Genomic DNA, 21,721 nt, shown 5'->3' with positions numbered 1-21,721 from the left:
TTTATCCATATGGGGTTCTGACACAGAGGCACCTCCCTCCAGTTTATCAGGGGGTCTCCCTTGCCATCGTATCCTTGGGAGACCATCTTTAGGAACCTCATCAAGACAATTGGATACCTCTATATCACCCTTTCCCTCACCCCCTTCTCCAATCTTATGTAATCCTAATGGCACGAACGTGCCGGCATGTGTTGTTTGTAGGGGTTGCTTGCGCATTTCCTCCATTTGCTTCCTCTCATCACCTCCCTGCGTATCGTTTAACTCCAGCTGTATATATGCTTTTTTATTTTTATTTGGGCTGACAGGGTGCTCTAAAAGAAAAAAAGCATTCATCCTCTTCCCCTGTCTCTTGTAGCTAACAAAGTGAGAAAGAGCCTGTGGCCTAGTGGCTAACTTCTCTGCTTAACATGCAGACAGCCCAGGTTCGAATCTCAGAAGGGTATGTCTGGCTGATGAACGCTCTAGTTCTGTTCTCATTTCAATGACTTGATCTACCTGTGTTGAAATGAGAACAGAACTAGAGTGGCGATTGGCCGGTTGAACATCGTGACAGCACCTATGGACCGAGTGCAAAGGCGGCCGTAATATAAGGAGTGCCCTCCCATTGACCGACACGGACCCCTGAAGATGCCGGCAGAGAAGCCGGCGAAAGCTTGGGTCATTATTTATTTATTAAAACCTTTTTAAAAATGTTAAAGGGTTTTGTTTTCCTGGTGCTCATTTTATTCATATGTTTTATTATGAACATTCCCAGGAATCAATCGTCGGTTTTTAGCATTGTTTTTAATATATATATATATATATTGGAATTCCAATATATATAAGCATGAAAACCTTCTTCTTCAAGGCTTTGTCTACAATTTAGATCAAGCAGAGTTGATCTTTAGAGTTTATCCTTTCGTCCTTTATAAAAAACAAGCAACCAAACCAAACCAAATTAAAACAAACTGAAAAGTAATCTACTGGCACAATCAGATTTTTTTTTATTTATTTATCACTTCACAACAGTACGTTAAATATAAAAGAACAACAGTTATACTGTATGATACATCAGTAAAGTTCCATTTGTGGTCATATTAGCTTGTAATAAATCAGGAATCTTAACTTACTAAACTATAATATGAACAAGGAGCATCTATAACATACGTAGCTCCACCCTTTGTACAAGCACATACGCTTGTTAGAAAGCACATATTAAAGAACACTGAATTTGGAATTATGATTCTGAATACTGAAATCAACCAGGATTCAAACACCAGTAACAAACTCTACTGATTCTGATATAATCCAAGATCCACATCCCCTGCTTGATAAGCATAACACTCTTCATTATATACGTTAATAAATCAGTTCCTGGACTATGATTATTACAAACTGAACAGTGATTCTTGAAGAAGAGCCAAAACTATGAGCAATGAGGGTCTGACTAAAAATTCTCAAAGGTAGAGTCTAGACCAGACATGTCAAACTTGCAACGTCACATGACATTGTGCAACATATGAAAACTTTTTTCCCATTGCCGGCAATGGGGTGGGCGCGGTTTCCTCGTGACGCGTCCAGCCCACGGGCCGGCAGTTTGACACTCCTGGTGTAGACTATAGCTTTTAATGTAATAATAGATGAGATAAATCATGTACTGTACAATCTATGTACTGTTTAGTTGATATAAATACTGTGTTATTGTTCCTTTTATATCTCACCTGGATATAAATCTTAAGAGTTTGGAAGTGGTCCATCTGTTCAGGAAAAATAATATAAGCAGAGAATATCCCAGGAGGCTAGAATATAGGTTTCTGATAAATAGATGTTTGGGATAAGCTAAGTTCAATAGCAGCCATTTCCCATAATAAGCTCTAAATTTTCCAAATGCCTCCTGTGCCAAAAAGGTTAGTAATCCATGGCAGATCTTCATTAAAAATATTACATCAAGCCATAGTAGAAAAAATAAAACAGCACCACGATGGTTGAAATTACCTTGTTTCACAAGATGTATTTCTCCTTCTCGGGTTTTTTCCCAGAGACCATAGCAGGTACTTCCTTTCATACATAAAACTGTACCATTCTCTTGAGAAATCTGACTTTCACTAATCCCGTGATCATTTTGGTAGGAGTCTCTAAACGCACATTTTGTCTCTTCATCCTGGGCAGCTAAAGAAGAAAATTAAAACTATTATTAAGATTATGCCAAGGTTTAAAACTAGACATAGCTGACAAAACAGAAGAACAATTTTGGTACTTCAGAACTCATCTGTAAAAAGAAAATAATGGGATTCTGATGAATATCGGTACAGTCCATTTGAGGATGCATGAAATAATTTTCCTTGGTAGTTGGGCTGTGTACGTGATTATACTATGTGTAATTCCTTTTTATTTATAAATATTCTATTACTCCCTGAATGGCAATATTTAAAGCATGTTAAATTGTGAATATGATAAAAAAGGATTGAGCTTAATTTCCAGTTTCAAATGAAGTGTTGAATTACCATTTTGGATCACTTCTCAGCTAAGTGATAATCCCTTTAGCTTTTGATTGCTTTACTGAAAAAGTGATAAACAAACATCAACTTCTCTTGTATAAAGTACTTGCCAGTGGCACGGTACATTAACACAGAGGGGGGAGAGGGAGAGGGAATATGGTGATGAAAATAGATAAAATACTATATTAAATGACCCTAAACAAAACAGAACAACCCCCCAAAGATGAAAAATAATCCTACAGTGAACTAAAAGTTTAAAATAATGAAATAAAACACCTAAAATCTAATCTCTTTTATTTACTATGAATATAAAATCCACTTAAAATAGACACATAGACAGATGCATAGAAACCAAACTACTAAGATAACAAGACTTCCTTCAATTTTTCCCAAGTCTTGATTCATTTGTTAAACAATAAAGGGAACCTAGACCATACAGCTCCATGTTTAAGTTCTATAATATATCCCCCTGCATTAAAATCTACAATCAGCATTTGGAAGATGTTAAGACAAAATATATACTGTAATTTAGAGCCTTATTGATATGACACATTCTGGAGTAATCCCAGTGTGAAAACAGCAGACAATTTCTTTTTCAAGTTTTATTAGTCAAGTAGTGTTATTGAAGGTTTAGATCAATTCACTGCCAATTAGAGTACATTTTTAAAGCATCTGAATTACTACAAGAGGAAACTGGATTGCTTAAAATGCAAAGTGGCAGTATATTCAATTAAATCAACTTTTGATTTCACAATTGTCCAGACACAACAGAGTTGGAACATGATGTATTAACAAAACAATGGCTTTAAAGAATATTAAATTATAAATTTTAATAATTATGGATGTAATTATGATATGAGGGATAGAGAGAAGGTAGCAAAAAAAGATTATACTTCAGTGTCAGAAAAGGAGGGTAACCCCAAATTTACAATCCTGGCTCATAAATATATGTTTATTTTGTTTTTTATGACTCGAGTGTACAAGTAGTCCTCTCTTAACAATTGATAGGTTAATGACCATCTGAAGTTGTGGCAGATCCCTCTCCCAAAAATACTTATGACCCACTTTCAAAGTTATAGGTTGCTCACCCTTACGACCAACTGATAGAGAATATTTGTAGCTCAGGGTTGAAATGAGGGGTCCTTGGTGCTCTCTGAGTTTTGTTATTTTTTTGCAGACATTTCATTATCCAAACTAGGTAACATCATCAGTGTAGTGGGAAGTGATGTTTGCTCTCAATTTATATTCTGTATTAGTGGGAGTGGTCTTAGTGGTTCTTTGGTCGGGCTGTAAACTGTAAACAAGAGCAAACCCCAATCCCCTACTAGCACTGAAAACGTTTGTAAGAAAATAACCAAGCTCAGAGAGCATCAAGAACCTCTTGTGATCAACTGCAGGGATGGGACAGAGGAAAAGGCCTGCCAGGGACCCAGTGGGGGAGAGGGAAGCAGGCCCAAGGGTTGTGGGGACTCAAAGGAGATTACTATAGATTATCAGAATAGTTTCATTACAAGGAATAAAACCTTGAGAAATAAGAGATCAACTGAAAGTTTTAACAATCATTTCTCAAGGCACAATCTTTGTCCTGTCTAAGAGAAACTGGTTACCCTCTTATTCTAGTAGGGTTTACTAATTTTATACCTTGATAGTAAGTATTGTTTGTGCTTTTAAAGAGCAAAACAAAAACAATACTTCTACTCTGGTAAGTCAATAAACCACAATGTATATTTTTTTTTAGATTTTTTTTCATCCCATCTTTATTATTTTTTATAAATAACTCATTACTTATCATACAATTTTCTTAAAACATAGTTTGGATATAAATTGAATAAACTGTCGCAAATTATTCACAACTTTTTTTATAAATGTGGGGAGGGAGTTAAAAGTATTATTTATAAAGTGTTGCATAATTGTTTCATGCCTTTGAAGAGAAAAAAAAACCTGTACTGTCTCATGAGCACCATGACATAAATCTCATAGCAATCAATCCAAACTGTGCATGAACACCATACACTGCATATTTGCTGCATATACAGGATAGACAATACTATAGGAGAATTTTTCAGACATCTTTGAAGACAAAGGAGCTAGCATGTGTTCATCTGATTAACAATTGTGAGTTACATTCTCAGAAACCTGCTGTATTTTCTGGTTCTTGGCAAGAGACAACCAAAAAAACAAAGTCAGGATATTTCAATCTCATGTGACAAAGAATTATTTATTTCTTGAATCGAATCATAAATATAACTGATGTGACTCAAAGGAAAAGTGAGAATTTATACATTCTTGTTAAATGTTTGTGTTCCCTACAAATCCTTATCCCTACAAGTCCTTACTACCTTTAAACTTACAAAATTAAAACCACAATATTGCTATTAAAAATCAGATAAACATACTTCAGATCATGATATAGGTTAGATTTTAATTAGTATTATGGAAACCCATTATATATATATAATGAGAGAGAGAGAGAGAGAGAGAGAGAGAGAGAGAGAGAATATAAACTGTAATCTGCTATTTAAAAGTCCAATTCACAGTTTCAGAATTTTCAAAACAGAAAGAACAGAACAAATTTGTAACCTTAATATTGTAATCTTAATGATATCTTGGAAATTCTTCCTATAATAGCAATTGGATTTACTTCATCACCATGTGGAACTTTCTTCTGAGTGTTGGTATCTAATCTAATCAAATATTAACTCCTGCACAATTAATTCCTGATCTGTTAAGATATGTCACATTGAGAAAATTTTGACTATGTGAACTGATCCCAGGCTTTCATAATCACTTTGAATTGTGCATGAAAGTTTTATAACTTTGGCCTTGTATGTTTCTTCCTTGCATCTTTTCTAAAAACAAGTGACCACAAACAAACAATCTGATGTACTTGGGCAAATACTGGTCAATCTTTAGCAAATCCAACAATTCTGCTTATTCTACTGGCATACTGAAGCTGAAGGAATTTTGTTTTACATTTTGCATGGTTTTCATAAAGTCATATAAGCAAATATTATCTTTTTTATCAATCATTTAGGTTATATCCAGTATGTTTTCCTTAAATAGCAATGTTTTGCATCCTCTTTTTTTCCCTGTAGTCCCCACATATGTTTTCAAATCTGAAACTTTCATCGAGCTTCCACCTAATAGTTAGCAGAGCTGGAAAAACAGGGATCCTCTGGCAAATCTACTTATCAGTAGATGGACATCAGTCACTCTTGCAATTAAAATATATGAAAACAGCGGTGTGTTACTAAAACTTATTTTACTAAAAAATAGAGTTCTCTCAGCTTCATGCTTTTCTGATATATACAATCTTTATACACTTTTTCTAGCGGATCAAGCCTTGAACCATTAAAACTGGGTAGAGACTTATTAGATTCTTATTAGAGCCAAAACAGCACCACCCTTTATTTCCTGACTCTTGAAAAGAATGCTTTTGTTAGTGCAATCTAAAATAGCTCATTCTTGATTTGTGCTCAACTTCTTATTCAGGACAATGTCTTTCTTGACCTCTTATTACTTTTTAGATATAATAGAATTAGTTAAGTAGATGAATCTGAACATTACAAGCCGAATCTGACTTAAAATATCACTGACTTTGTTTACAGTCTCCATCCTCAAATGAAATCAAACCAAAGTCATTACTATCTTCAAATCAGAATTTTATATCATGATATACACCTACTTGTAATCCTGAGCAATACTGTAAGATAGAATCTTGTCAAACAACATGGTTAACAGCTGGCATTTCATTTTTCTATCTTAACAATATTTTTTATCAAAGAAGCAAAGTATATCAGTTGCATACCTATCATTTATAAAGTTGATCTTTGCCCCACTTTTTTTGAGGAAGAAACATTAATGTTTAAATTACTTTGATATCTATTTCTTTTTCTTGCTCTAATATGTGTTCAGATAGAGAAGCTGAAGTGAGACCAAGGTTTATTATTTTATTACTGTGTTTCCCCGAAAGTAAAACCTACTCCAAAAATAAGTCCTAGCTTGATTTTGTTTTGGGGGGGGGCGGCTAATATAAGCCCTACCTCCAAAATAAGCCCTAGTTTTGGGGCGAGGCACACACTTAAAAATCAAGCTAGGGTGGGGGTAGGGATGTGGATCTGCCCCACACGCCCTACATCCACTTACCTTACAGCCAGGCCTCTCTTTGTCGGCCCACTTCTTCTGCAGTGTCTTCTGCAGCCAGGCCTATATTTCTCAGTCTCAGGCCTTTCTGGAAGGCCTCTGCAGCCAAGAAGCAAGCTACGGATTCAATCCATAGCTTGGTTCTGCAAGTCCTCTGCAGCTGAGGACTGAGCTATGGATTGAATCCAGAGGCCTTCTGGAAAGGCAAAATGCAGGCCGGAATGCAGCTGCAGAATGAAACTGCTCCTTCGGACACAGAATAAGTGGGCCAGCTGGGTGGGGCTGTCAGTGCCAGAGGTGAGTAAGACATCCCCCGAAAATAAGAACTGGTGCCTCTTTTGGAGGCAAAAAAAAAAAGAAAGAAAGATCCGTTCTTATTTTCGGGGAAACACAGGTATGATTGCTACTTCAAGATAGACACTATATCTCTGGTCCACAGGATCAAAATCAGCTCAGCAATTCAACTACACACAAAAGAATGAAAGGTGCCTAAGAGAACATTTTTCTGCTTTGCACTTCCATATAAAAAGGCCAACATAGGATTTAAGAAAACTGCGGCCCTCTTTTTTGCCCATGAAGAGCTGAATTCAGCAGGCAGCTGTTTTGCTCCCTCGACCTGGATACCAGGACTGCAATTGTTAAGTATCTCAGTTAACATGTTTGCTCAACGACTGAGATTCTGGCTCCAACTATGGTTATAAATTGAAACTACCTGTACAAGCAGAGATAGAATCTGTTTACTAAATGAATCCACTCACTAAGTTTCAATCTGCATGATAATTTCTGATCCACTCTTATCAGAATATCAAAAATAAACCTTTAAAACAAGAACTGTTCAATCTAAATAATGGATATGTATTTTTAAATATAACCATATATGATCACACACTGTTAAATATAATGCACCACACCATAGACTGAATAATGCTGCTTATTAGTTTTTTGTAAACATTTAAATTCTAAATTCTATTCTCTTTAAATAAAAGTCTGTTTCAATGTGTTAGCAACCTACTGTTTCCCAGACATGTTAGACTGTAGAACGTGAGCCACAAAGTAGCTGCATAACATTTATCAGAACTGGAGACACTAAATGTTTTATCTTTCACCTAGAATGAAGTTCATGGACTTTTCTAGATTAGCTGAGCTTCCACTTGCCTGAGCTGCTGACAGCAAACAATCTGTCAGTGGGCAAAGTTGTTGCCTCTCAGACCTTAACGATTTGCAAAGCATAAAATGAACTTTTAAAAATTGTCAGTTCAGAATCCAAAAATTATAATTTATTCATTTAATGAGAACAAGTAGGATTCCTAGACCTTTCAAGGCATTCTATTCAGGTAGCTTGCACAGCTCTAATTAATCCTCTAAATACCATATCAAAACATTAATTCTGAAACATTTCTATTATTGACAGGTCACTGTTTGCAAAGTCAGCAGCAATTATTGAAAACTTTCGGAAAATACAAACCTCCCCACTTCAATTTTGCTGTAAGTTATGAAAGCCTTGCAGGTAGTCCTTGTGTAGTGAATGTATCATTTAGCAACCATCTGCAGTCATGAAAGTGATGACAAAGTAACTTTGGGACCAGTCCTCCCATTTACAACCTTTGCAGGTCTTTAAAGCAAAGATAAGCATAGATAGTATCATAGGCACAGTTGAAGTTTCACCTAGCGATCACTTCGCTTAACAACCAAGTTGCCAGTCCCATATGTGGTCGCTAAACAAAGCTTACCTGTGTGGATGCTGCCCCTAGAGCTGAATCTTTGTCAATAGTCGCTAGGTTATTTTTTATTATTATTATTATTGAATTTATATACCGCCCTATCTCCCTTACGGGACTCAGGGCGGTGAACAGGCGATAATAAAAACCACAATAAATATACACAAATTTCTGTCTAAAATCAAATTAAATAACAAGCCTGCTCTAAAAATACCCCGTACAAAACCCCCACTAAAACATAATCAAACTACGCCAGGCCGGCCGCACGGAATAGATGAGCCTTCAGGGCTCGGCGAAAAAGGCGCAGGTCCGCAACTGTACGTAGGTCGGGGGGTAGGTCATTCCAGAGGGCAGGAGCTGCCACAGAGAAGGCTCTCCCCCTGGGGGTCGCCAGCCAGCATTGTCTGGCCGACGGCACCCTAAGGAGGCCCTCTCTGTGGGAGCGGACTGGTCGAAGGNATCCATGGCAGATCTTCATTAAAAATATTACATCAAGCCATAGTAGAAAAAATAAAACAGCACCACGATGGTTGAAATTACCTTGTTTCACAAGATGTATTTCTCCTTCTCGGGTTTTTTCCCAGAGACCATAGCAGGTACTTCCTTTCATACATAAAACTGTACCATTCTCTTGAGAAATCTGACTTTCACTAATCCCATGATCATTTTGGTAGGAGTCTCTAAACGCACATTTTGTCTCTTCATCCTGGGCAGCTAAAGAAGAAAATTAAAACTATTATTAAGATTATGCCAAGGTTTAAAACTAGACATAGCTGACAAAACAGAAGAACAATTTTGGTACTTCAGAACTCATCTGTAAAAAGAAAATAATGGGATTCTGATGAATATCGGTACAGGATGCATGAAATAATTTTCCTTGGTAGTTGGGCTGTGTACGTGATTATACTATGTGTAATTCCTTTTTATTTATAAATATTCTATTACTCCCTGAATGGCAATATTTAAAGCATGTTAAATTGTGAATATGATAAAAAAGGATTGAGCTTAATTTCCAGTTTCAAATGAAGTGTTGAATTACCATTTTGGATCACTTCTCAGCTAAGTGATAATCCCTTTAGCTTTTGATTGCTTTACTGAAAAAGTGATAAACAAACATCAACTTCTCTTGTATAAAGTACTTGCCAGTGGCACGGTACATGAGGGAGAGGGAGAGGGAGAGGGAGAGGGAGAGGGAATATGGTGATGAAAATAGATAAAATACTATATTAAATGACCCTAAACAAAACAGAACAACCCAAGTTTAAAATAATGAAATAAAACACCTAAAATCTAATCTCTTTTATTTACTATGAATATAAAATCCACTTAAAATAGACACATAGACAGATGCATAGAAACCAATTTTTCCCAAGTCTTGATTCATTTGTTAAACAATAAAGGGAACCTAGACCATACAGCTCCATTTTTAAGTTCTATAATATATCCCCCTGCATTAAAATCTACAATCAGCATTTGGAAGATGTTAAGACAAAATATATACTGTAATTTAGAACCTTATTGATATGACACATTCTGGAGTAATCCCAGTGTGAAAACAGCAGACAATTTCTTTTTCAAGTTTTATTAGTCAAGTAGTGTTATTGAAGGTTTAGATCAGTTCACTGCCAATTAGAGTACATTTTTAAAGCATCTGAATTACTACAAGAGGAAACTGGATTGCTTAAAATGCAAAGTGGCAGTATATTCAATTAAATCAACTTTTGATTTCACAATCGTCCAGACACAACAGAGTTGGAACATGATGTATTAACAAAACAATGGCTTTAAAGAATATTAAATTATAAATTTTAAGAATTATGGATGTTATGATATGAGGGATAGAGAGAAGGTAGCAAAAAAAGATTATACTTCAGTGTCAGAAAAGGAGGGCAACCCCAAATTTACAATCCTGGCTCATAAATATATGTTTACTTTGTTTTTTATGACCCGAGTGTACAAGTAGTCCTCTCTTAACAATTGATAGGTTAATGACCATCTGAAGTTGTGGCAGATCCCTCTCCCAAAAATACTTATGACCCACTTCCAAAGTTATAGGTTGCTCACCCTTACGACCAACTGATAGAGAATATTTGTAGCTCAGGGTTGAAATGAGGGGTCCTTGGTGCTCTCTGAGTTTTGTTATTTTTTTGCAGACATTTCATTATCCAAACTAGGTAACATCATCAGTGCTAGTGGGAAGTGATGTTTGCTCTCAATTTATATTCTGACAGTATTAGTGGGAGTGGTCTTAGTGGTTCTTTGGTCGGGCTGTAAACTGTAAACAAGAGCAAACCCCAATCCCCTGCTAGCACTGAAAACGTTTGTAAGAAAATAACCAAGCTCAGAGAGCATCAAGAACCTCTTGTGATCAACTGCAGGGATGGGACAGAGGAAAAGGTCTGCCAGGGACCCAGTGGGGGAGAGGGAAGCAGGCCCAAGGGTTGTGGGGACTCAAAGGAGATTACTATAGATCAGTGGTTCTCAACCTTTTTAATGCCGCGACCCCAACCGGTCGTAAGTCGAGGACTAAACCGGTCGTAAGTCAAGGACTACCCAACCGGTCATAAGTCGAGGACTTTCCCTGCCCGGGAGCGCCGCGCATGCGTGGTTCCGCCCCCTGCGCCGGCCGAGGCGTAGCTGGCAAGCGGCAGAGACGGAGCAGGCCGACCACCAGCTGGCCCAGCCCAAGGGAGGTAAGGCACCCACCGGAAAAGGGGGAGGAAAATGGACAAAAAAAATGGCGGACAGCCTTGCTTGGCGACCCCCCATGAAATGGTCGATCGACCCCAAATGGGGTCCCGACCCACAGGTTGAGAACCACTGCTATAGATTACCAGAATAGTTTCATTACAAGGAAAAAAACCTTGAGAAATAAGAGATCAACTGAAAGTTTTAACAATCATTTCTCAAGGCACAATCTTTGTCCTGTCTAAGAGAAACTGGTTACCCTCTTATTCTAGTAGGGTTTACTAATTCTACACCTTGATAGTAAGTATTGTTTGTGCTTTTAAAGAGCAAAACAAAAACAATACTTCTACTCTGGTAAGTCAATAAACCACAATGTATATTTTTTTTTAGATTTTTTTTTCATCCCATCTTTATTATTTTTTATAAATAACTCATTACTTATCATACAATTTTTTTAAAACATAGTTTGGATATAAATTGAATAAACTGTCGCAAATTATTCACAACTTTTTTTATAAATGTGGGGAGGGAGTTAAAAGTATTATTTATAAAGTGTTGCATAATTGTTTCATGCCTTTGAAGAGAAAAAAAAACCTGTACTGTCTCATGAGCACCATGACATAAATCTCATAGCAATCAATCCAAACTGTGCATGAACACCATACACTGTATTTGCTGCATATACAGGATAGACAATACTATAGGAGAATTTTTCAGACATCTTTGAAGACAAAGGAGCTAGCATATGTTCATCTGATTAACAATTGTGAGTTACATTCTCAGAAACCTGCTGTATTTTCTGGTTCTTGGCAAGAGACAACCAAAAAACCAGTCAGGATATTTCAATCTCATGTGACAAAGAACTATTTATTTCTTGAATCGAATCATAAATATAACTGACTCAAAGGAAAAGTGAGAATTTATACATTCTTGTTAAATGTTTGTGTTCCCTACAAATCCTTATCCCTATAAGTCCTTACTACCTTTAAACTTACAAAATTAAAACCACAATATTGCTATTAAAAATCAGATAAACATACTTGAGATCATGATATAGGTTAGATTTTAATTAGTATTATGGAAACCCATTATATATATATAATGAGAGAGAGAGAGAGAGAGAGAGAGAGAGAGAGAGAGATGGAATATAAACTGTAATCTGCTATTTAAAAGTCCAATTCACAGTTTCAGAATTTTCAAAACAGAAAGAACAGAACAAATTTGTAACCTTAATATTGTAATCTTAATGATCTCTTGGAAATTCTTCCTATAATAGCAATTGGATTTACTTCATCACCATGTGGAACTTTCTTCTGAGTGTTGGCATCTATAAATAAACCTAATCAAATATTAACTCCTGCACAATTAATTCCTGATCTGTTAAGATATGTCACATTGAGAAAATTTTGACTATGTGAACTGATCCCAGGCTTTCATAATCACTTTGAATCGTGCATGAAAGTTTTATAACTTTGGCCTTGTATGTTTCTTCTTTGCATTTTTTCTAAAAACAAGTGACCACAAACAAACGATCTGATGTACTTGGGCAAATACTGGTCAATCTTTAGCAAATCCAACAATTCTGCTTATTCTACTGGCATACTGAAGCTGAAGGAATTTTGTTTTACATTTTGCATGGTTTTCATAAAGTCATATAAGCAAATATTATCTTTTTTATCAGTCATTTAGGTTATATCCAGTATGTTTTCCTTAAATAGCAATGTTTTGCATCCTCTTTTTTTCCCTGTAGTCCCCACATATGTTTTCAAATCTGAAACTTTCATCAAGCTTCCACCTAATACTTAGCAGAGCTGGAAAAACAGGGATCCTCTGGCAAATCTACTTTGTCAGTGGATGGACATCAGTCTCTCTTGCAATTAAAATACATGAAAACAGCAGTGTGTTACTAAAACTTATTTTACTAAAAAATAGAGTTCTCTCAGCTTCATGCTTTTCTGATATATACAATCTTTATACACTTTTTCTAGCGGATCAAGCCTTGAACCATTAAAACTGGGTAGAGACTTATTAGATTCTTATTAGAGCCAAAACAGCACCACCCTTTATTTCCTGACTCTTGAAAAGAATGCTTTTGTTAGTGCAATCTAAAATAGCTCATTCTTGATTTGTGCTCAACTTCTTATTCAGGACAATGTCTTTCTTGACCTCTTATTACTTTTTAGATATAATAGAATTAGCTAAGTAGATGAATCTGAACATTACAAGCCGAATCTGACTTAAAATATCACTGACTTTGTTTACAGTCTCCATCCTCAAATGAAATCAAACCAAAGTCATTACTATCTTCAAATCAGAATTTTATATCATGATATACACCTACTTGTAATCCTGAGCAATACTGTAAGATAGAATCTTGTCAAACAACATGGTTAACAGCTGGCATTTCATTTTTCTATCTTAACAATATTTTTATCAAAGAAGCAAAGTATATCAGTTGCATACCTATCATTTATAAAGTTGATTTTTGCCCCACTTTTTTTGAGAAAGAAACATTAATGTTTAAATTACTTTGATATCTATTTCTTTTGTTTGCTCTAATATGTGTTCAGATAGAGAAGCTGAAGTGAGACCAAGGTTTATTATTTTATTACTGTGTTTCCCCAAAAGTAAGACCTACTCCAAAAATAAGCCCTAGCTCGATATTTTTTTGGGGGGGCTAATATAAGCCCTACCTCCAAAATAAGCCCTAGTTTTGGGGCGAGGCACACACTTAAAAATCAAGCTAGGCTGGGGGTAGGGATGTGGATCTGCCCCACACGCCCTACATCCACTTACCTTACAGCCAGGCCTCTCTTTGCCGGCCCACTTCTTCTGCAGTGTCTTCTGCAGCCAGGCCTGTATTTCTCAGTCTCAGGCCTTTCTGGAAGGCCTCTGCAGCCAAGAAGGGAGCTACGGATTCAATCCATAGCTTGGTTCTGCAAGTCCTCTGCAGCTGAGGACTGAGCTATGGATTGAATCCAGAGGCCTTCTGCAGAGGCCTTCTGGAAAGGCAAAATGCAGGCCGGAATGCAGCTGCAGAATGAAACTGCTCCTTCGGCCACAGAATAAGTGGGCCAGCTGGGTGGGGCTGTCGGTGCCGGAGGTGAATAAGACATCCCCCGAAAATAAGAACTGGTGCCTCTTTTGGAAGCAAAAAAAGAAAGAAAGAAAGATCCGTTCTTATTTTCGGGGAAACACAGGTATGATTGCTACTTCAAGATAGACACCATATCTCTGGTCCACAGGATCAAAATCAGCTCAGCAATTCAACTACACACAAAAGATTGAAAGGTGCCTAATAGAACATTTTTCTGCTTTGCACTTCCATATAAAAAGGCCAACATAGGATTTAAGAAACCTGCAGCCCTCTTTTTTGCCCATGAATAGCTGAATTCAGCAGGCAGCTGTTTTGCTCCCTCGACCTGGGTACCAGGACTGCAATTGTTAAGTATCTCAGTTAACATGTTTGCTTAATGACTGAGATTCTGGCTTATAAATTGAAACTACCTGTACAAGCAGAGATAGAATCTGTTTACTAAATGAATCCACTCACTAAGTTTCAATCTGCATGATAATTTCTGATCCACTCTTATCAGAATATCAAAAATAAACCTTTAAAACAAGAACTGTTCAATCTAAATAATGGATATGTATTTTTAAATATAATCATATATGATCACACACTGTTAAATATAATGCACCACACCATAGACTGAATAATGCTGCTTATTAGTTTTTTGTAAACATTTAAATTCTAAATTCTATTCTCTTTAAATAAAAGTCTGATTCAATGTGTTAGCAACCTACTGTTTCCCAGACATGTTAGACTGTAGAACATGAGCCACAAAGTAGCTGCATAACATTTATCAGAACTGGAGACACTAAATGTTTTATCTTTCACCTAGAATGAAGTTCATGGACTTTTCTAGATTAGCTGAGCTTCCACTTGCCTGAGCTGCTGACAGCAAACAATCTGTCAGTGGGCAAAGTTGTTGCCTCTCAGACCTTAACGATTTGCAAAGCATAAAATGAACTTTTAAAAATTGTCAGTTCAGAATCCAAAAATTGTAATTTATTCATTTAATGAGAACAAGTAGGATTCCTAGACCTTTCAAGACATTCTATTCAGGTAGCTTGCACAGCTCTAATTAATCCTCTAAATACCATATCAAAACATTAATTCTGAAACATTTCTATTATTGACAGGTCACTGTTTGCAAAGTCAGCAGCAATTATTGAAAACTTTCAGAAAATACAAACCTCCCCACTTCAATTTTGCTGTAAGTTATGACTGCCTTGCAGGTAGTCCTTGTGTACTGAATGTATCATTTAGCAACCATCTGCAGTCATGAAAGTGATGACAAAGTAACTTTGGGACCAGTCCTCTCATTTACAACCTTTGCAGGTCTTCAAAGCAAAGATAAGCACAGATAGGATCATAGGCACAGTTGAAGTTTCACCTAGCGATCACTTCGCTTAACAACCAAGTTGCCAGTCCCATATGTGGTCGCTAAACAAAGCTTACCTGTGTGGATGCTGCCCCTAGAGCTGAATCTTTGTCAATAAATAGTCGCTAGATTATTTTGATTCAGGAAAACACTTTTGTCTACCATTTCCTTACCAGCATCAGAGCAGGACATTATTTCAATAAATCAGTATTAAATCCAGCAGATCTTCTCAATAAAAAAAATAACTCCGCAGTTTCTATAGCACAAAAGCAAGGATAATATAATATATCAATAAGAGTTTAAACCTATGACTTCTAAAACACAAAAGTTCAAACGTAACACAAAAGTTTTGAGATGAGAAGATGAGACGAAGGAGGTTCAAGTAGAGGTTCAAGTCTTCGTCCCTGTCTTATGTCGAGTAAGTACTATATGAAAGTTACAATTTTCGTCCGTACTAAATAGATAGAAAGAAGACAGGAATGTGGAACAATTTTACAACATGTATACAACAGTATTCATCTCTGAGGCTCCATTCAATTTCAAATTTATAGATTAATAGAAGGATCACCTGGAAAACATAATATTCAGATCATCTCATATTATTGCCCAATTAGGTTGATTTTTCAATCCCTTTCTCAGCGTTTCTTTAAGACCAAAGCAAAAAAAAGTATCCTTCCTTATATAGGATATCAGCTATGCTTAGAGTAACCTCAGCAACACAATCAATTGTAGGAATCATACTGTTTTTTTCCTAGCCACAAGGTTGCAGACTGAAAACCGTAATTCCCAGCTCAGCATGACAGAAAATGGGATATAGTCAGTTCATCTGTAAATAGATGTTATTACAGTTAAAATCAAACTGTACAGCTAGTAGAATGGCTTGGTTCTTCATTAAATGCGGTTTACATGCTCTATCCTGAAGATTCTTAAAGTTCCATGTACAGAAACCAGAAGCTTTCCTTTTAGGTTTGATGTATAAATAGACTGAAAAAAGATAGGGGACTTGGCTTTTATAAATGATATCTACCATAAGACTTTGGTATGCACAGAGATGGAAGGATGTATGAATTCCCACAATGGAAGAAGTTTTACAAGTATTGTGAAGTTAACTGAACTGGCTGAAATGAAAAAACTTTGATTAAAGATAAAAAAACTGACTACTTTTCTTTCCACTTGGAAACCACTTTTGGATGTTTTGCTTGATAAAAGAAAAAAGAAGTTCTGATTTGGGGATTTAAAAACATCTGCTATGAATGCAGATATTGTGTATTGTTGGAGTTTAATAGAATACATTTTATTTTATCTATTTGCTTAAACTTAAAGTAGAAGATATTTGATTATAGAAATATTTTGCAGTACTACATGTATTTGTGGAATTGTTATGATGCATTTACATCTTTTATATTTTAGTTTTGTATCAGCTTTTTGCTAAACTAAAACAGAGAATATGTCATTATATAATTGTATCTGTATCAAATAGGGTTGGCAGTAACTATTTTTCATGTCATTTTTGGTTTTTTTCTTTGTTTTGTCATTTTTTTAGCTTTCCCTGTGTCCCCTTCCCTATTTTCCCTTTTTGTGTAGTTTTAATTTTTCAACTTTCTACTTTTGAAAATTAATTAAAAACATTTTTTAAAAATGCAGTTTATGTGCTGATACATTCATAATGAACAGGGGTTATCATCAGAGTTTACAAGGGGTTGACATCAGAGTTTACAATTGTCATATCCCTAGAATATTTATTTGGAAAATTTATATTGCTGCCTACTTGCTCATGGTGACTCAAGACAGCTTACAGGAAATAAAAACACAATATAAAATAAATAAAAATAATAAAATAATAACCCTTTATCCCACTCCAGTGACAACACACACTCATATCAGCCATTTAATGGGCTCCATCTGGCTCTGGGTTCTCCAGGCCTGGTTCTCCAGGTAACACATGTCCATACTGAGGTCTACACAAAACCATGTGGGACACTGCATTTTGCACCAACTGGAGCTTCTGGCTGCTTTTCAAGGGCAGCTCCATGTAGAGTACATTGCAATAGTCAAAACGGGAGGTGACTAGGGCATGAGTGACTGTGAATTGGGCTGTTGGTCCAGGAAAGGGCATAACTGGTGCACAACCCACAGTTGTGCAAAGGCTCTCATGGTCACAACTGCCACCTGCTCTGTTGTGATTCCTCGCCTGCCAGTAGATCCAGCAGCCGAGTCCAAGGAATCGGATGAGGAGGTGCCTGGGTTCACATTGGAGTCTGTGGAAGGCTTGGAGGAGCAGGAGGACTCAGAGACAGATGTGGAACCGGGCCCATCTACTCGCGCTCAGGCAGAGACACAGCTGTTTTGGGGAACGGAACTAAGCGACGAGGAGGAACAACTGGGGCAAGTCCTGAATGCGCAGTGTGCAGAGAGGAGAGGCGAGCAAGACAATGGAGGGCAGTGGGGCGGCTGCATAGGCAAAGTAAGAAGCCACGCCCTAGCTGGACTATAAAGAAGAGAGGCATGGGAGGTGCTGGTTGCCAAAGGCAACCGTTCATGCTACAGTTTTGTGCTTCTGTTGTTGGATTTCTTGCATCAGGATTCTTGGACATTTAATATTTAACTAGGTTTGTTGGATTTCTCTCTCTCTCTCTTGTGTGTGTGTGTGTGTGTATGTGTTCAGCATTCCTGCTGAAAACTCAGAGACTGATCTTGTTCATCTCAACAGCTAAAGGACTGGTTGGAGTTTTGTTCCATAAAAGCTGTGTCAAAATAAAAGGGTTTTTTTCTTACAAAGTCCTGCCTTGTTCAATGAAAAGGGGTTTCCCTCACGAGTAAGAGGTTGAGCAGTACTCGCGTAGGCTGTGTCAGTACATGCTCTTTGAGCAGGAGTTGCAAGTCCAGGAGAACCCCGATTACTGGGGGTCTTTTGGGGGCAGTGCCATCCCATCCAAGACCAATATAGCAGCAGTACAAGACAAAGAACCCATTATATGAACAAAAAATGATCAGACTTGACCATCGTCCTGTTGCCTGAGACTTGCAAAGTTAGTCAAAAGCAGTACAACTCCAGGACACAGACTTACCAAGGAGACATGACTCTCACCCTCCAAGGACCACAACAGCTGGACCTGAAGCATCAATGAAAAATGACTTTGGTTGTTCTAGACCAGTTTTTTTCAGACAGGGTTTTAAATCTAAAATTAGATTGGGATCCACAAAGCACTGGGGGGGGGATATGACTCAGTTACCAAGCGTCTGACTTTTGATCACTTGATCATGGCAATGCTGCAACAATTGTAAGTGTGGAAAAACAGTCATAAATCACTTTTTTTAGTGTCGTTGTAACTTCAAATGATCACTAAATGAAGTCGAGGACTATCTGTAATTATTTAAGTTAACAAGAAGTTAAATATAACATACTGCAAAGTTAATCACTAGGCTTCACAAACATTGAAAATAAAAAGAATGGACAGCTCCAGTCCTGTTTGAATGTTTGCTCACCTCCACAGAAAAAAGAAAACTGAGGAGATATATAACATGCTGGGAAGTTGTATGGTCTGCTATGGAACAAGCTTAACCATTTTCTCTCTGTTAAAACAGACATTTTGTAACTAGCTATTATATCTGAAAGTGCTCGCAATACCTCTTGTAATACAAGGAAGATAATCTTATTTTCTGTATAATTAACACTGAGGTTGCATGATTTCCTGCAACTTAATGTGTTACTTTAAATAAAGATTTCATACTATGAGAGTAAATTACTGCACAGAAGTCATTTTAATTAGATATGCCCAGAAAACTAACACAATTATTCTCAGGATGCTGCTGCCACTATATATACTGTAATGGCTTTTCTATGCCCATCACAGCTAAGTATATTTAAATAATCACTGCACCAGACAGTAATTCACAACTGGTTCATTAAAAATGGCTGCGTTTTAGCTTTGCCACAGTCTTAGAATGAGCAAAGAAAATTAATTACTGCCAAGGAATGTTGTAGAATTTATGTTGGATACGTCCCCACAGAAATGTGGATGGCCCTGACCCTGTTAGCCTTTCATAAAGCTCTCAAGACCTGATTGTTTGCTCAGGCATTTGGGCCAGGCAGGTAGGTGAGCTCTGCTGGTGACGTAGCATTTTGTTTTAGAGGTTACTCTTTAACCATGGTGTCATTGGTTTATATTGTCGTTGTGGCTTTAATTATTGTATGCACCCAAAGTCACTGCTGTCAAATGGCTGGCTCTTTACATAGTTTAAATAAATAAATATTTATTCCTGTACATGAGTCAACTTCCACAACTACAACTACATTCCAGACAAGTTGCAACCAAGTGTATGGGTACTCCTCAAGTTACAACAGTTCATTTAGTATTCAAAGTTACGACAGCACTGACAACAGTGACTTAGGACCGGTTTTCGCACTTACAACCATTGCATCCCCGTGGTCATGTAATCAAAATTCAGAAGCTTGTTAAATGGCATGTATTTATGACAGTTGCAATGTCCTGCAGTCATGTGATCAGTTTTGTGACCTTCTGAGAAGCAAAGTCAATGGGGAAGCCAAATTCACTTAACCACCATGTTACTAATTTAACAACTGCAGTGATTCACTCAACAATCACAAAAAAGGTAATAAAATGGGGAAAAATTTACTTAACAACTGTCTTACTTAGTAGCAGAGATTTTGGGCTCAATTGTTGTCGTAAGTTGAAGACTATCTATACTGCACATTACATCCCAAATACGATTGTATCTAAGAGATGATATTAGCCTACATAAATGTAGTAATGCTTTCACAACTCTATATGGTAATGTAGTTTATGTGGAAAACCAGTATTATATAGTTAAACAAGCTTGCCATATAAGCAGAAATTCAAATGTTTAAGTTTAACTAAGAACCCGTTTCTGGGAACTTTGGAAAAGAAAAAAGGTTTGTCAATATTACTGTGCTGAACTTTCAATGGAGTTACTGCTACTATTACCTCCAAAGAAAATAGAGGTTAGATGGTCTTAATAAAAAAAAATTCGAAAGTAGGCAGATACTTTTCTTCATTGTTCTATTATTCAATCATTATTTATCCTATACATATACATATCCTTTTATGTACGACTCCCATAGACCTAAACATCCTAGTTCATCTTCAAGAAATAAGGGCAGAACACCCAGCAATTATACCCTTCTCCACTTTTCCCCCATCCTTTTTTCATATAACACATCGTTTTCTATTTTCATAATTTAATTTAACTCACTCCCTGGCTGTGAACTCACATTGCCTCTCATTTTCCACTCAGCATTTTTTTCTATACTGTAAGAGGAAGGAAGGAAGGAAGGAAGGAAGGAAGGAAGGAAGGAAGGAAGGAAGGAAGGAAGGAAGGAAGGAAGGAAGGAAGGAAGGAAGGAAGGAAGGAAGGGATCCTGGAGAAAGAGAGCTGTTTTCTACTTCGGGTTGCTTTCTTTCCATGCTAAGTACAAAAGAAGTAGCAGCAGTTCTCTCTCTCTCTCTCTCTCTTCCAGCAGGGAAGAAGAGTTGCCAGCAATAGTCAAAAGCAGTAATGGAGAATTCACCAGGACGATTTGGAAGGGCTCTGAGTATCTTACGCAACTGAGAACAAACAATTGCCCATATGGTCTCTAAAAATTAGGGGGGGGGGAGCAGAGAAATAAAGTAAACCATTTATTACCTCTCTGCCTCCTATCAAAATTCATTAAAAAATGAAATGAAAATAGCAGGTACCTTACATGTACATTCTTCATAGAATATAAAGAGGTTTGCCTTTTACTGAACTTAGTAGAAAAGGAGAGATTTCCAAATCTTCACACTTCTCTTAAGGGTAGCAACTGATCTAATGATTACGGTTGTACATGTTTAAACAGGTTTTCCATCTTTGCTATGGTTCTCCGAAACTGAAAATTATCTGCCTATTTGATTTTTTTTTCAAGATACTCTCAGTATATCTTTTGAGTACATATCACTCAAAACTTTGGAACACTTAATCATTAATATGTAAACAAAGGATTATTAAAATTATAGTTTTCCTCATCAAATGTTGGAAAATGTTATAATAAACGTTTGTATGAGCATTGTGTTATCAACAAAATGTCTCAACTGGAATTTGTAATCTCCAATTCCGGCAAATAAGATTTTGATCAGGCATTATAACATAGGCAAGGCAGCAATCTAACTTGTACCAACTCCATGATGTTTCTCTTCTAGTCTCATGCCAGAAATGCAGGAACTACAAAGGAGAAAATTATTAATTT

The 21,721-nt window shown here is 36.7% G+C and overlaps 1 protein-coding gene across 1 annotated transcript in view; it reads right to left on the bottom strand.

The window, feature by feature from the left end:
- The window catches only part of BMPR2 (bone morphogenetic protein receptor type 2), a gene marked incomplete at its 5' end in the record, with an annotated part of 43,488 nt that extends 41,336 nt beyond the window's left edge, over nucleotides 1-2,152 (bottom strand). The window contains one exon of the mRNA XM_015819603.1: nucleotides 1,975-2,152. Coding sequence (XP_015675089.1) covers nucleotides 1,975-2,152 — 178 coding nt within the window. The remainder of the gene's footprint in view (nucleotides 1-1,974) is intronic.
- Nucleotides 2,153-21,721: the final 19,569 nt, after the last annotated feature.

This window comes from Protobothrops mucrosquamatus, unplaced genomic scaffold (assembly GCF_001527695.2).
Source record: "Protobothrops mucrosquamatus isolate PMUCROS unplaced genomic scaffold, P.Mucros_1.0 scaffold958, whole genome shotgun sequence".
NCBI classification, from domain to species: domain Eukaryota; kingdom Metazoa; phylum Chordata; class Lepidosauria; order Squamata; family Viperidae; genus Protobothrops; species Protobothrops mucrosquamatus.
Note: the sequence above shows the minus strand (reverse complement) of the source record. Positions and strands in the feature narration are given on the sequence as shown.